Source organism: Leopardus geoffroyi, chromosome D2 (genome assembly GCF_018350155.1).
Source record: "Leopardus geoffroyi isolate Oge1 chromosome D2, O.geoffroyi_Oge1_pat1.0, whole genome shotgun sequence".
Classification (NCBI taxonomy): domain Eukaryota; kingdom Metazoa; phylum Chordata; class Mammalia; order Carnivora; family Felidae; genus Leopardus; species Leopardus geoffroyi.
This window is the reverse complement of record NC_059334.1, coordinates 82,415,343-82,430,519: the sequence shown is the minus strand read 5'-3', so window position 1 is coordinate 82,430,519 and position 15,177 is coordinate 82,415,343. Positions and strand designations below refer to the sequence as shown.

General features: G+C 52.8%; 1 protein-coding gene across 11 annotated transcripts in view; it reads left to right on the top strand.

Moving 5' to 3' along the window:
- The window catches only part of CD2H10orf90 (chromosome D2 C10orf90 homolog), a 220,863-nt gene that overhangs the window by 194,712 nt on the left and 10,974 nt on the right, over positions 1-15,177 (top strand). For 9 of the 11 annotated variants that reach the window (XM_045439216.1, XM_045439217.1, XM_045439226.1 and 6 more), the window contains 3 exons: positions 1,575-1,865; positions 4,901-5,085; positions 7,340-7,517. The exons of 1 other annotated variant lie outside the window; for it this stretch is intronic. In XM_045439216.1, the coding sequence (XP_045295172.1) occupies positions 1,575-1,865; positions 4,901-5,085; positions 7,340-7,517 (654 nt within the window). The remainder of the gene's footprint in view (positions 1-1,574; positions 1,866-4,900; positions 5,086-7,339; positions 7,518-15,177) is intronic. One more of the 11 variants, XM_045439219.1, reaches the window with a different exon arrangement.

Below are 15,177 nucleotides of genomic sequence, written 5' to 3'. Positions count from 1 at the left end.
CCCTGGTACACAAGGAGGTTTGGACACATGTTCCTGGCAGCAGGGGCCCCCTCGCCCAGGTGGGGCCCTGCCCCTTGGGGGGCATTCACATAGCAAGGAGCTGATGCCTGACGGAAGAGTCACTGCCTTATGTGAGATGAATACCTTTGAAAAATGTATAGGGTATTCCAAAAGCAAAGACATAAACTAAAAACCAAGAGTACAAACCAGGCAAACGGTGGAAAGAAAGTCTCTCCCACCCCCCCCCCACTCGGTGTTCCTGGTCCTGCACTGTCTTCTCCCAAGGTTTCCTGTACCTTCTGGGTCCTTCCAGGGATGTCCTGAGTATGTACGCTCTTACGAGTGGCAGCCTGATGCACCGTCCTGCGTTCTGCTTCGTTCACTTGACTGTGTATCTCTGAGACCATTCCACATCTAGACAAGAGCATTTACCCTGCTCTCTTCCCTTGCTACGAAGGCTGGATGCATGGGGATTCATCGGTCCCCTGTTGAGGGGCATGAGGTGACTTCCAGACTTTTGGAGTTACGGTGTGGCAACAAGCACCATGTTGTACACATTTTCCATCCGCTGCCTTACTAGAAGTATCCCCGTGACCTCATCGATTACCTACTACCTGTGTACCTGCCATAGGACACAACCTACATAAGTGTTTCTGTAGTCATAATGGGAGCTACCATTTGTTAAGTGCTGGCTGCAATCAGGTATCGCACTAAACACCTTACACGGGTCATTATTTTTTTGTATTACCTCAATTTTAATTAATTTTGATGAATTGTATTTAATTTTAATTAATTTCGATTTGAATTCATATACTATTTTATAAAAATTATGTAACTTGTAGAAATGCGTGGTTCATAACATACATAGATGAACTTACTATGAAAACAGATGAAGTCATATTTAGTGTTATACCTTATGATAGCATTGCCTCGATTTTATAGATGGGGCCACCTACCTTATCCGGAGGAGAGGTAGGATTTGAACCCGGGTGCTCTGGCCCCACAGTCAGGGGACTGACAGCCACTCTTGTGCCTGTTGTGGAGAAAGACATCTGAGTTTTGAAGGGCACTAGCGAGCAGTCTCTTTAGACCAAATGCGTGAGGCTGGTGTATATACTTGAGCTCTTCAGTGAGCTGGGGGGTAGTCCTACCTGGAATGGTGGTCACGTGCTAGGTGCCCACAAAAGCACGTGCACGTTTGGCCACCGGCGGCTCCAGGGCTCCCGAGGCAGCACTGCAGCCTGTGTCCCTGTCTCCAGAAGAGGAGGCTGTGCAGAAGCCAATACATTTGATGTGCACTTGTCAGATGTGGGTTTTTTAATTTTTTTTTAAGTTTATTCATTTATTTTAAGAGAGAGAGAGAGCACGCGCGCATGCAAGTGGGGGAGGGGCAGAGAGAGAGGGAGAGAGAATCCCAAGCAGGCTCCGGGCAGTTAGCGTAGAGCCCGATGCGGGGCTCGATCCCACAAACCGTGAGATCATGACCTCAGATCAAGAGTCAGAAGCTCAACCGACTGAGCCACCCAGGTGCCCCTCGTCAGATGTTCTGAACACAGCTCTCATTTTATTTTTAGTAGAAACAAAAGTATTTTCTGGAAGCAGCAAGAAGCAACAAGGAGAAGCACGTACAACCTTGTCTGCTCCCCCGGTGGCACAGAAGCTGGTTAAAGATTTCCTTCCCGAGGGGTGTAGCTCTCCAAGCAACACCTGTCAATCTAGCAACTTCTCTGAGCCCTCAGGGAGTCGACAGCAAAGCGTCCTGAAATCCAGAATCCTTTTTCCTGGGTTTTTTTGCCCCTTACAAGATGTATGCACCTCTCCACAGGAAGACAATGGTGTTCAGGTAGAAAGAGAGTTCCCCAAAGGTAAGGAGCAAGGGAGGTAGGGATGAGACGATGCCTCCTTGATATGCATATGGAAAATGGTATGACGTCTTCCTGAGCCTTGGCTCATGCGAGCTCACCGTGCAAAGCTGTCCCTTCTCCACTATGTGAGTTGAGAGCAAGCAGAACCAGCAGTTTCTGGGGTGGGTGCGTTCTCCCTCCTAAGCATGGAGAAGACAGCCCTGTGTGGGTCAGGCATTCCAGCCCTACTGTGCGTGAGGTCAGTAAGGAGGAGAGCCACTCCCGGGTGTGGGGCAGCCTCCCAGGCTTAGCTAAGGAAGGGTTGAGATGCTGATGTGGCTGCTGTGAGGTCCCCCAGGCTGCCTGTGGTCCCCTGTGACTGACTAACAAGGATGATGTCGGAGGGGTGCGGGCCCCCCATGTGCCCGGCACCCGACAAGCACGAGGCCAGGTAACTCCCAATGTGAGCCTCGCAAAGATGAGGGAACCTAGAATCCCAAGGAACCTGGAATCCCAGCCAGGCCATCCCTTCTCTAAAGGCCAAGCGACTGACCCCTACTCATGTGGCCGTGAGCACTGAAATATAAAAGAATATAAGGATAGAATAGAATAGAAAAGAGATCCGTGGTGCCCGGTTTTCAGTGGGAAAATTTAGATTTCCTATCACTAGAGATTTTCCGGAACAGCTATGGAGGAGGGCGGAGGGAAACCCACTGGGTTATATCGCTTTGGGATATGAAGGTTAAAATGGGTTTCGTAATTGGTAGAAATATCACTTGGGAGCCAAGTTAATCCCTAGCTCTTCATTGATACATTAAAGAAGCATCTATTAAAGCACCTACTGTGTGCCAGTCACTGTGCCCGGTGCTCCCTGCCCTCCCAGCACCGTCAGTCCAGTGCTGGAGACCTACGTGTGGCAGAACTTCCAGGAAGCTGCAGGTGGACACAGGTGCTCCCAGGAGGGCCTGGACAGAGCCCTCTTCCTCAAGGAAGATGATTCTGAGCAGGGGCGTGAAAGCTGATTAGAGGCTTACAGATCAGACCTAAGGGTAAAGAGCATTGCAGACTGAGGGCAAGTCACGTACAAGCCAAGGATTGCCGGAAAGAGCATGGTCGATTTGGGGTCCAGGGGCCCGGAGTACAGGGGAGGGGGGAGGGGCCGAGTGTGAGTCCCAAGTTGGAAGGTCCTCGAAGCCCACCCAGGGAGTGTGATCTGAGGGCGGGGCCAAGCCCTTAAAGGGGCAGAGATCTAATTAGATTTGCTCTGAAGGAGACCCTCTCCTGGACAGTGGGTGGGGGGCAGAAGGGAGAGGGCCAGGCTGGGGCCCCTGAGGCCCTACCAGGGAGGAGCAGAGACTGTCCCTGGGGAGGAGAAGGTTTTCAAGATACAGTGGACAGAACGCTCTGGTGAGCTCTCTGGAAGAAAGATGGGCCTGCCCAGCCCACCCTCGGGTTGCTGGCTCCGGTGGGTGGGGTGCACGTGGGGACGGGCGTAAGGCCCTGTGGCTTCCCTGTGGACGGGGTGAGCCAGAAGAAAGTTCACAGCCAGAAATGGGAACGGCGTGGTGGAAGGCATAATCACCTCCCACGGGGTGGGGTGGGTATCCAGGCTGGTCCGCGAGGCCTAAAGCAGGAAGGGGGCTGCAACAAGGAAATCCTCCAGAAAGAGCAAGAGAGAGAACGACTTGAGGGCCGCTAAGTAGTGTGTTGTTGGTCGAGAATCAAAGGCAATCGTCGGAAGTGGAACGCCCGCCAGGAGCCAGCTATCGAAGTCTGATCTGCCCGCAGGACGTGCGGGTTTTAGGGAACGGGCGGATTTCGAGTAGAGGGAGGACAGCGGGTCCAGGCCAGAGAGGATCCAGGCGTGAACGGTGGACGCCACAGGGGCTTCCGATGAGAGATTCCAGGGCCCATGGAGATGCCTCCTGTGGCCACGGGGAGCCTCCCAATGGCTGCCTCTCCACTCCCAACAGAACCAGCTCCTCCTGGGCACCTGGGCTGCCCCCGGGGAGAGATACAGGGTGAAAACGACCCGGTCTAGCCCTTGAGGAAGTCAGAGACTCGTGGGGTTAAAACATGCTGTCATGACCCCACCCCGCCACCTGTGCTGCCCCCCGTGTGTGAAGTATGTTCTTGCTGCGGGAACACAAGAGTTGGCGGGATGGAACCTGCCTTGGGAAGAGGAAGCCTTCGTAAAGGCTTGGGGCTCAGCCTGGAGGTCGGAGGTCACTGGGTGCAGAATCAAAGGGGCTCTGTGGCCGTAGGAGGGGGTGCGGGTGAGGAGCGAGTAAGACGCTGCAGAGCTTCAGAATTGGGGAGGTCTGGGGGGGGGGGGGCTGTGTATGGGGACAGTGTGGCAGGGGTGGGGGAGCTCACACAGGAAGCGTGGGCTAGCACGAGACTGAAGGGGCGTTGTGTCCCTGGCGGCGGCCTTGGTCGGTGAGTGCTCAGTGAACATACGTTAATCCCTCCTTCCCCACGCCAGAGGCTGCCCTGTGAATCAAGGCCTCCCCTGGCCTCTTCCACAGGGGGGATGTCAAAAGGGCTGGAGGAGGTGGCCAGATCCAGCACTGAGAGAGAGATAATTCCAATTATAAATGGGAAGCCGGTGGTAGTCCCTGGCAAATGAAGGGGGAGGGATAAATAATTGAATACTGCTTTTCCGTCTTACATCATTAGTGTAGCAAACAGAAGATAAATTAATACGCTGCCCCCAAACGACTGAGCTGTGATAATTGTACACACTTAATGTGAAGCACAGAGTGGAAAAGTTTCTTTTTCTTATGAACAAAGGCATTTTGAACCCTGGAAGCCAGGGGACTACCTCCATGGGGTAATTAACCGGTCGTGAAGTCTGGCTGCCTAGAGACCTTCCTCCCCGTGACCAGGGCAGCTAGGGGCGTCTAGGGAGGCACGATCTCGTCAGCTTCACGAGGCCCATTAGTGACCTACTGCTGTCTCTCTTCTCGAAATTGTCTTCTGTGTCTAATGGCACCGAGAAGCCAGGCAAAAATCCTGCTGCCCCTCTAAATGGAATTCTCAATCTTCTCTCCCAGGAGATTACAAGTGCTGCGACTTGGTTGTAAAAATAAAGGAGTGCAGGAAGAGGGAGGAGCCTGAGCCAGCGCCCCCCGAGCCAGCGCCCCCCGAGCCAGCGCCCCCCGCGCGACCAGAGACCCCTGACCTGTCAGAAGACTGTTCTGAGTATCAGCAAACACCTGCAGGTTCCTTGACCTTGCAGGTAAGGCCTTCTGTGCACCCCGGCTTGATCCCCACCAAGGGCAGACCTTTCCCCGGGGAGTGCGTGGGGAGCCCTATCTAACTTCCGCTTCTGACCCTGGAGCCTTGACCCCACCCCTTCATAATGGCTCTGTGACTCTGGCCAGGTCCCCTAACCGTTCTGGGCCTCCGTTTCACGGTGTGAGTAATGGAGAAACGATGCCTATCCCGCTGGGCTAGAGTGAGGATTGCGTAATATCCACAGTGACAATGGTCACAGCAATGACTGCGTTTATTGAGCGGTTCTGAGTGACGCTGAGCGGGCATCTTCCCAGCACCCCTCATGAAGCAGGGGTCCCTACAATCCCGTCTGCATGTAAGGACATTCGGCTTTGGAAAGATTAAAGAGGTTGCTCTAAATCACACGGCCACAGGCTCAAGGATATGAAAGCTTTCCTTTGGTGTCTCTTTCGGGTTGTGGTCGTCGACGTAACATGTACGCTTTTTTTAAAGTTCAGAATTAGAGGTATGAACATGAGAAGGGCACACAAATAAGAGAAAGGCTCCGTTCACGGTGCGTCACATAGTGAGGCACACCTTCTAGGCAGGCACTTGATACGTTATAAACCTCCCTGCAGATGTGGACATGGTGCCATCGGCTGGTCCCTGCACCCCTGGGGCCCTCGGTAGGTCCATGGCGGGAGACTCTGGATGCCCCCACAGCAGCCACGCTGGGCCCCTAAGCTGTCCCCAGGGGCTATCTCTGCAGGCCCCAGTGCGTCATAGAGAACCACCAGCCGAGAAGACTCCTTCCCGGGCACAGCTGCCAGGGCCACATCCATGACAAAGATGGAACCTGAGCTGCCCTCCCCCGGGAACCTGGGCAGAGGAGGAGTCGGGCAGAGGAACGGGTCAGACACAGCAGCACGTCCCGAGGGCCTTTGCTGAGAACCTACTATGTGCAGAGCTCAGGGTAGCAGCTGCGAGGGATACGGTGGGGGTAAGATACGGCCCCCGCCCTCCAGGAGCTCACGGCCCAGCATGGCCAGCAGTGTGTGCAAATCACTTGTACGAGGCGGTCTGTGAAGTGCCACGATGCTCAGGGTGAACGGGGAGCCCCAGTGGCTGGAACTCTGACTGACGGGTGTGGCTGGCGTGTTACTCCAGGCCCAGGAACCACCTGAACCGAGGTGATCAAGGAGTAGCAAGTTAAGAGCACGAAAGGCAGTGTGGGAAAAACATGGGGGTCTTTCAGCTGAGGGTCACCGTGGGATCCGCCGGTGAGCCTCAGGCTTTCTATCTGTCAAATGGGAATATATTCCCTGCCTTTCAGAAGCAACGTGGGGATTCCCCGACACAGTGAAGCCACATAAACCATCAGAATGCAGCGGCGGTGGTCACTCTTTTCCAGCAGACCTGGGGAGGTGGCTTAGTGCACGCGTGGAGGTGGGAGGACAGTGAGGGATGTGGCTGAGCTGGAAACGTGGGCATGCTGACCCCGTCTCTGGAGCTTGCGGGGCCGTTTTGCATAGGCAAAGATACCTTGCCAACATTTTCTTCCTGGAAGGAGACGCCGTTCCCGTTAGCCAAGATTACTGTTTCTGCTCAACAGGCACATATTTCACGCTGGGTGGATGATCTAGGTCTGTGCCTGAGGTTTCCAACCCCCAGCAGAAGCAAGTGACTCATAATGCTTTCATTCCTTCCCCACCCATGGAATATGGAGTTTAGGGCCCTCAGGTCTGGGTCTGTTGGAAAGCGAATGAGTTGACAGAGAGAAGGAAATGCCTTTGCACTCACAACCTCACTGCCGGTTGGTAGTCATGCTTGACGCTGGCCAGGACTGACCACCAGGCCCTATACCATCAACACGTCTGTGACGGTCTTTACACGAGGCCCCGGAAAAAAGTTGTGGTGTGCTCGCACGCTGGGGCTATCGGTCTTTGAGCATTGTACTTTTTTTTTTTAAAGAAGTTTATTTATTACCTTTATTTTTGAGCGAGAGAGTGAGAGCAGGGAAGGGGCAGAGAGAGAGAGGGAGAGAGAGAAAGAAACTCAAGGGGGCTCTGCACTGTCAGCACAGAGCCTGATGCGGGGCTTGGGCTTATGAACCGTGAGATCATGACCCGAGCCGAAGTCAGGTGCTTAACCAACTGAGCCACCCAGGCGCGCCCCGAGTGTTGTACTTTTGATCAGGTTCTTGACCAAATCAGAAGGATATATTGCCGTTCTGGGTCACTTCTCTTAACAATAAGATGTTCTCTCGCTGCAATTAGGAAGCGCTGGAGGTCCGTAAACCCCAGTTCATCTCTCGCTCACAAGAACGGCTGAAGAAGCTTGAACACATGATACAGCAGAGAAAAGCCCAGCGGAAGGAAAACCTAGCGCAGAAGCAGAGTCTCTTTCCTGTCCGCGCCGACAAGAAGCAGTTCACGGTTCCCCACCCTCTCAGCGGTAAGCTGCAGGTGGCTTGGGGTGGGGGGCAGGTGGGACGGGGTGTCTGGGAGGACCAGGACCTTCATCCAAGGTGATGATGCACGTGATACCCCTGACACGCACAGGACGCGGGTTTGTGCCGCCCATCCAAACCTCCGTATTGTCCTGAAGCCTGCCCTGGGAGCCAGCCCGTGGCGGGAGCTGATACAGGGTGCTGAATTCAGCAGAACCAGCTTGGGACACAAATTTACCACTACAGCTGGGAAAGAAGCCACATAACTCTAGCAGCCAGGGTAGCAAGTTCAAATTCTTGGCTCCTAACAGACATTTGCGAGAGATCCCCTTTGCCCTTTGTAGATTGCAAAACAGATCTCAGGGTGAGAGGTTGACTCCAGCCTGTCTACATCAACATTTGTCATCCTGAAACCCCCTTTCCTGCTGTGAGCGCAGAGCGCGGATGGCCAGCTTTCCCCCCCACGGTGTAGCCAGTGTCAGGCTGGCCCCGTGAGGGGCGGCACTTGAACGCTCATTAGATGGGGGGTTCTCCGGAATCTCCTCTGGGCCAGGCACCATGCTGGGAGGTGGGGATAGCACAGTGAGCCAGACTAGACTTGGTCCTTCCTTCATGGAGCTTATAAACAGACTATTAAACCAGGAAGAATAACAGGAAGGCTTGAGAGCAACAGTGGAGACATCGGAGCCCATACTGATGGCCTGCCAACTCAAATCTTAAAATCTGGAGGCCTGGGGAAACCTCCATTTTATTCCTTTGGATAGAGGAACAAGATCTTTCTTCCTAGGAAAATGTTCTGGCCCCCAGGAGGTGAAATCATGCATATAAATCTGGATAAAAGTCCTCTAGGGAAATAACCATATTCAATAAAATGCAGCTTCGCAAACATTACCAAGATCCTTCAGGGGAGCCTGGGTGACGGAGGACACAGGGTGTTATCCCAGAATTCCTGCTCACCTCCGCAGTCCCCGTGGACAGGCTATCTCCTTCATCCCCCCGGGGCACTGCGGGTCCTAAGACCCAGGCAAGGAGGATGCATCCTTCTTGTGGCAGAGGACTCAGGAAAACACCTGCTTAAACACCTCTTTCCCAGTGTGCTTAAAAAAAGAGAAAAAAAAAAAGTCGACAAAATGAATGTGCGGAAAGTTCCCCTCTTTGAACATGTGTCTCACATTTTCAAGCTGCCTGGCAGATCCAGGCTGCATTTGGGCGTGTTCCCCCAGGGACCAGAATCTCTGGCTCGACAGAGAGAAACCTAGGTTCGGTGCAAACTTCTCAAGTTACTACAAGGAACCAGCCATCGACCACCAGTGGGAGCCCCCCCCCCCTGCCCCGGGGACTTTGACGTCTCCCCTTGTCTGGAGAAGGGCTACGGGGGTGCTCATGATGTGCGGGCCGGCTGGCCTTGATAGTTTTGAAGATCCTGCTTGTTCAAAATGGTTAAGTTAACAAATATGTTGCTGACAAACAGAGCAATGCCACTGTAGAGCTCAACAGAACCACATACAAAAGATGGCATCCGATCAGCTTCCTTTTTAATCAGTCCCGTCCTTTGCGTAGGAAGAGATGGAAGGCCAGGGGCGCCTGGGTGGCGCAGTCGGTTAAGCGTCCGACTTCAGCCAGGTCACGATCTCACGGTCCGGGAGTTCGAGCCCCGCGTCGGGCTCTGGGCTGATGGCTCAGAGCCTGGAGCCTGTTTCCCATTCTGTGTCTCCCTCTCTCTCTGCCCCTCCCCCGTTCATGCTCTGTCTCTCTCTGTCCCAAAAATAAATAAACGTTGAAAAAAAAAAATTAAAAAAAAAAAAAAAAAGAGATGGAAGGCCAGAGACACTCAGGAGCTTCTTCTGGGCGGGGCTGTTCAGCAGCAGTAGAGCTGGGGTTCTCATCCTCGGGGCCAGCTACCTACTGGCTGTGCCACACTGTGGGTGCCGAATGGTCTAGAATCACCATCATCTCAAATATTAGGGAGATGCCCGTTGGTCATCCCTAGGGCTGCTTTAAGAAGTGACCACAGGCCGGGGGCGCCTGGGCGGCTCAGTCAGTGAAGCATCCGACTTTGGCTCAGGTCATGATCTCAGGGTTCGTGAGTTCGAGCTCCGCATCGGGCTCCGTGCTGACGGCTCAGAACCTGGAGCCTGCTTGGGATTCTGCGTCTCCCTTCTCTCTGCCCTTCCCTTGCTTGTGCTCTCTCTCTCTCAAAAATAAATAAACATTAAAAGAAAAAAACCTTTAAAAAAGTGACCACAGGCTGGTTGGCTAAAATAATAGGAACTTAATCTCTCAGAGTCTGGAAGCCAAAAGTCCAAAATTAAGGTGTCTAAAATGATTGGGTTTTTTTTGGAGGCTCAGAGGGAGAATTCATGGCTATGCCCCTGTCCTCGCTTCTGGTGGCTTCTGGCGGCTTCTGGCGGCTTCTGGCAATCCTTGGCTTATAGATGCATCACTGCTTTCTCTGCCTCCATTTTCACATGGCTTTCTCCCCTTGTCTATGTGTCTTTGCATGCAAATTTCCTCATCTTAGAAAGACATGACTCACTGGATCACGATCCACCCTAATCCAGTATGACCTCATTTTCACTTGCATACTTCTGCAAAGACCCTATTTCTGAGTTAAGTCACAATCACAGACTGGGTGGGGGGTGAGATTTGAACATATATTTTTGGGGAGACGTAATTCTACCCACTACAGTATCCAACTGTGGTGTTTTCCCCTAAGCAGGTCTCCTTACAAGGTCACATTAAATGAAATATATGTACTTTTTCATTTAGAGAGAGAGAGATCGAGTGAGGGAGGGGGCAGAAGGGGAGAGAGATAGAGAGAGAGAGAGAGAGAGAGAGAGAGAGTGAGTCTTAAGGAGGCTCCATGCTTAGCTCAGACCCCAATGTGGGGCTTGATCCCAAGATTCCCCAGGGTCATGACCTCAGCAGAAATCAAGAGTTGGACGCTCCGCCTACTGAGCCACCCGGGCGCCCCTAAATGAAATCTTTAAAGGATATGTAGATCATTTAAATATTCAAATATTCAAAATATATTTATAATTTTAAATCTGTACATTTATGAATATATTTAAATATTCACATGAACATTTTAAAATCATATGTAATAAAAGGTGATCAGACCCAGTCCACAGCTTTAAATCACAGAAGCACCCTTCGTAGTCCCCCAGTTCTGAGCTCGCCCCAGCAGCTAGGATGCCGTGGGCAGGACTTTGGGGCATGGATTTTATGGCCGTTCTGCCCGTCCCTGCGGTATTTATGTGTCGATGAGAGCTTCAGGCTCCTGTTTGTTTGTGTTGGGTCAGTGAAATCAGACAACTTCTGAAACCAGAGCCTCGTGTGAGCTGGGGCAAGTGAGAGGAAGTGTGTAAGCCCCATGAAACGAGTCTCCATTGCACATCTTGCCTTCAGCCTGTCCGCTGGCAAGATGCTAAAAGTGAGATGAAGATGGGTTTCTTACAGGGGAAATTAGTTAACAGGTCATATGCGTGCACGAACTCCAGCTACGGCTTCAAGGCGGCAGTTAGAAGGAGGACTCGGGTTTGCTTTCTGAGCTGGGGTCGCTGCCTCCCGGCGGGGTCTGCCCAGGACAGACCGGAGAGGCGCGGGTGGGCGCTCTGCTGGCAGAAAGACACCTGCTCCGGCAGGGGCCGCCCCAGGAAGCGCCTGACCTGCAAGGACTATTACGGCGAAGCCCGGGGTGGGGGTGGGGGGTGCAATGCGGCTTCCTGTTGACCCTTGGATTCTGAGCAGTTGTGAAGCCTCAGGGCGGGGGCAAGCGTGTACGTGCATGTGTGTGCACACGTGTGTGAGCGTTATCGGGGCTCCCTCTTTGTAGACGGGGATTTTCGTGGACAAGCTGAGACTAGAGAGCGACAAGGACGTGGCATTATAAAGGCCCTGCCTACAGCCCGGCCTGTCTTTACTGTCTCGCCAGCTGGAGTTTGAATTCTCAAAGTGAGGACGCGTCTGCTTGCTCGCCGGGAGCCTCCTGGGCCACCTCTGGGCGGGCTGTGGCAAGTGACATGAAAAGCCTTTTCATCCACCTGTCAGTAAGCCTTTCTCGAGAACCTGCTGTGTGCCCAGTACAGTCCCTGGTGTCACGGGCCTCCCCACCTCGTAGGGAAAGGGTGCAGGCGATACTCGGGGCTGGGGGTGCCTTCTGATGGGGAGACCTCGGAGCCGCGCTGGGATAGGTAGAGACCGTGCACGGTGGTGCAGGGTGGGGGTGGGTGAGGGTATAACGTCACAGCAGGGAGAATTGTCAGGGTGTCAGTTTGGCTAGGACTAGACTGCCAAGCGGGGGTGCGGATCGAGGGGGGTGACCATAGATGCCGCTTCCAAATTGAACCTCATTTCGAGGTCGGAAGCCCCAGGCGGGTCATGGTAGGCAGTCCCAGGGCAGGGCAGTGGGATGCGGGGTGATGGCAACTGGGCAGAATGGATACACTGCGGTGACTGTTGAAGTGTGGAGGAGAGAAGGTGAGAGAAGCAGCCGAAGGAGGAAGGCAGGAATCAGGCTTTGCTCTCGGCCTCTGAAGGTATAGACTCACCCGTCTAAGGGCCTCCCCCCTCCCTTCCCCCGTCAGGGCTCTTTTGCCCACATCACCATGGTTACCTAGGCTGTGGACCATCATCCCTATGCAGCTCCCTGGGTCCCGGGGATTGGTCGTGTTCACGGGCCGACCCTCACCGGGGAATTGGAATGTTTCAGAATTAGTCCCTGCTTCCCCCTTGCAGAATGAATCTGGGGCGGGACGAACCGAAAGCATCAGGTATGGCGACCTCAGACATAGGGTGGGGTAGGTGGGTTGGCACCCACAGGCATAGACAGCACAGAACCTGTAGCTCGTAGGTGCTCAGTCAGCGGCAACCCTCACTATCCTCTGTGGACCCAGCCCAGAGCCTCCTGGATTTCACCCCTGCGACCGAGACCCCTCCTAGCCTGACTCTGCCCCCTGCACCCAACCCTGCTCAGCTGGTCTCATTGGCTGTCCTTCCTTACCTCAGGGTCCCTAAACCCGCTGGTAGAAGGCTTATCTGTCTCTACTTGTCTCTGCCCTACAAAGTCCAGCCTCTTCCTTAATCTCTTGCCCCCAAGGCTCTTCCTTCTGCCTCCTGCCGTGCCCGCCCTGGACTGTGTAGTGGTGCACACTTAGCTCTTTCTGAATCGCTGTGGCTGTGGCCCTCCCAGCCTGTCCCCGCAACCCGCGAATGTGTTGAAGACCCACGAGGAGTAGCCCCTTCTTCCATGAAGCTCTCCCTGATACTCCCGTCCACTCCCCCGCCCCCTCCCTCTTCCATTTGCGCGCTCGTGGCTCCTGCACCTCTCTGGATCCCCACCCTCCTGACTGTCTTCACTTTGGATTACAGTCCTGCGGGCGTGCTAGTCAAATCGCCCTGGATTGTAAATGCCGGTGGGCGCGCGCCTGCCGCCCTGAGTCACTCTGGGCAGCCCTCCTGCACCCGAATTAATCTGAATTGCATTATCCACACTTCCCAAGGTGATCCAAGTCAGAGCCATTCAAATCACAGACCAGCGGAGGGACGGAATTCTCCGGAAGGCACTGCAGAATTCCTTCTCCAGCAGATCTGCCTTCAGTGATGATTCTTGGCTGCAGCGAGCATTAAAATTAATTTGCATTCCCAGAGCATCGAGCTGGAGAAGTGACCCAGCAGATATGAGATGGCTGGGGAAGTCATCGCAGTAATAAAAATGTGCTGTTCATCACGCAGCTAGCTGAGCACCAGCCCCGTTGTCCCACGTTGTTGCCTGGTCTGATCTCGTGAATGTTTCTCCATAAGACATCTGAATAAATATTTGGGGGTAGTTCTCCCGCCATCACTCACAAAGGAGTTTTTAAATGCGCTTATCAGATAAAAGTAATTGTTACTTCATCAGCCTGCAAAGAAAACAAGGAGCATGATTTAGCTAAAAGACTCTTCCCCTGGTTCAGAGATAATTCCTTTTCTCGATTGCCTGGATTTTATTTTCCAAATGATTTCCCTCTTATCCCACAATGCAGTGCAGTAGTAAACCTTGCAGTGACACCGAGGACATAAATCTACTTGGCAATGAGAAGGAAAGTTTATTCATCATCTGTAAATCACCATATTTTGTGGTTCTCGAAAAATCCTGGGAAACCCTGGAATTGGAGCAAACAATGACTCTCGTATCAACAGTTAATCTTTCGGACTTTCACCAACTGTTGCTGTTTTATGGGGAAGAGTGTGATTTGAGCCATTGTTAAAGTTCCTTTAAATGAGTAATTTAGGGGCGCCTGGGTGACTCAGTCGGTTGAGCGGCCGACTTCGGCTCAGGTCACGATCTCGCGGTCCGTGAGTTCGAGCCCCACGTCAGGCTCTGTGCTGACAGCTCAGAGCCTGGAGCCTGTTTCAGATTCTGTGTCTCCCTCTCTCTGACCCTCCCCCATTCATGCTCTATCTCTCTCTGTCTCAAAAATAAATAAACGTTAAAAAAAATTTAAAAAAATAAAAATAAATAAATGAGTAATTTAAACTTGCCTTTGAATACACACACCTTTTAAAGAAAACGTGGGGGCAAGTACACCAGATTTTCTTTCTAATAGAGTTTAAATCCTCTAGCTACAAATAATAACTTTGAAAACAGCATTACAACTGTTAAAGGCACTGAGAAGTTGTGCAACAATGAAGACTACTTACATTTGTTTAACCTTGCTTTCCCTAAACTTTTTTTTTTTGTTTTTACCTTGGAATGCTTTGATCTACTTCTTGAGAGTTCACTTTGGAAATGTTGTTCTAGGAATCTTTGCTTATAGAAAGATCTACCATGCTTTGCTAAGGAAACCCCAACCAGAGTGTAAGTCTGCCGTTTCCCACAGCAACCTGGGACGGCGGGAAGGGGGCCTTACCCTCCTTGCTTGTATTCTTTTGGTCTAGCAGTGCCAGGCAGCAAGGGTGGAGGGCCGTGGGGACCTCTGGGCAGCAGGCTGTGGTGGCGGCTTCGCAGTCTGTGTTCGGCTTTGCCCCACTGGGTGCTTGTGCGTTGACAGGCCCTGCCTAGACCGTGAGGGTTCCCCTGGCATCCGCACCAATGCCATCATGCTGGTACCCAGCACGATGTCCATCAGACAAGAGGAGCCAGGTAGTCCCTTTGGAAAGTATGTCACAAGCGTGACCGTGTGACATAATGGGAGAAGGAGGGGGCTTGTCTGTACCAAGAGCTCAGACAGGAGTGATGCAGGGGAGAGACCTCGCGGACACAGGCTCGCCTTCCTCTGTGGTCCCCGTGGCTTTTGTGGGAGCCAACAGAGAGCCTTGGGCCCCTTTATCCTTTGCTGGGTCTTTGAGGAGTGATTAAGTAATAAATGGAAATTTGTCTTTGGCCGCAGGGATGGAGTGTGGATGGAAAGGAGCAGGGGTTTGGTGGGGGGGGGGGGGTGAGAAAGCAAACAGAGTACAAGGAATCCACCCCCCTTGTCCTCAAGGGGTTTCGTGCCACTTGGGGAAAGAGCTGGTCTGGCAGACAGCTGTAAACCAAGTCTAGAGCCACGTCGGAAAAGCCCCTGAGGGCTTGTGCTGCTGCTTTTGGTCTGAGTTCAGGATCTGACCAGGGAATTGCGTAAAGACTCCATTTATCTCCAAAACTGTTCTTAATAGACATGTTTGACCTGTGGATCTGTTTCC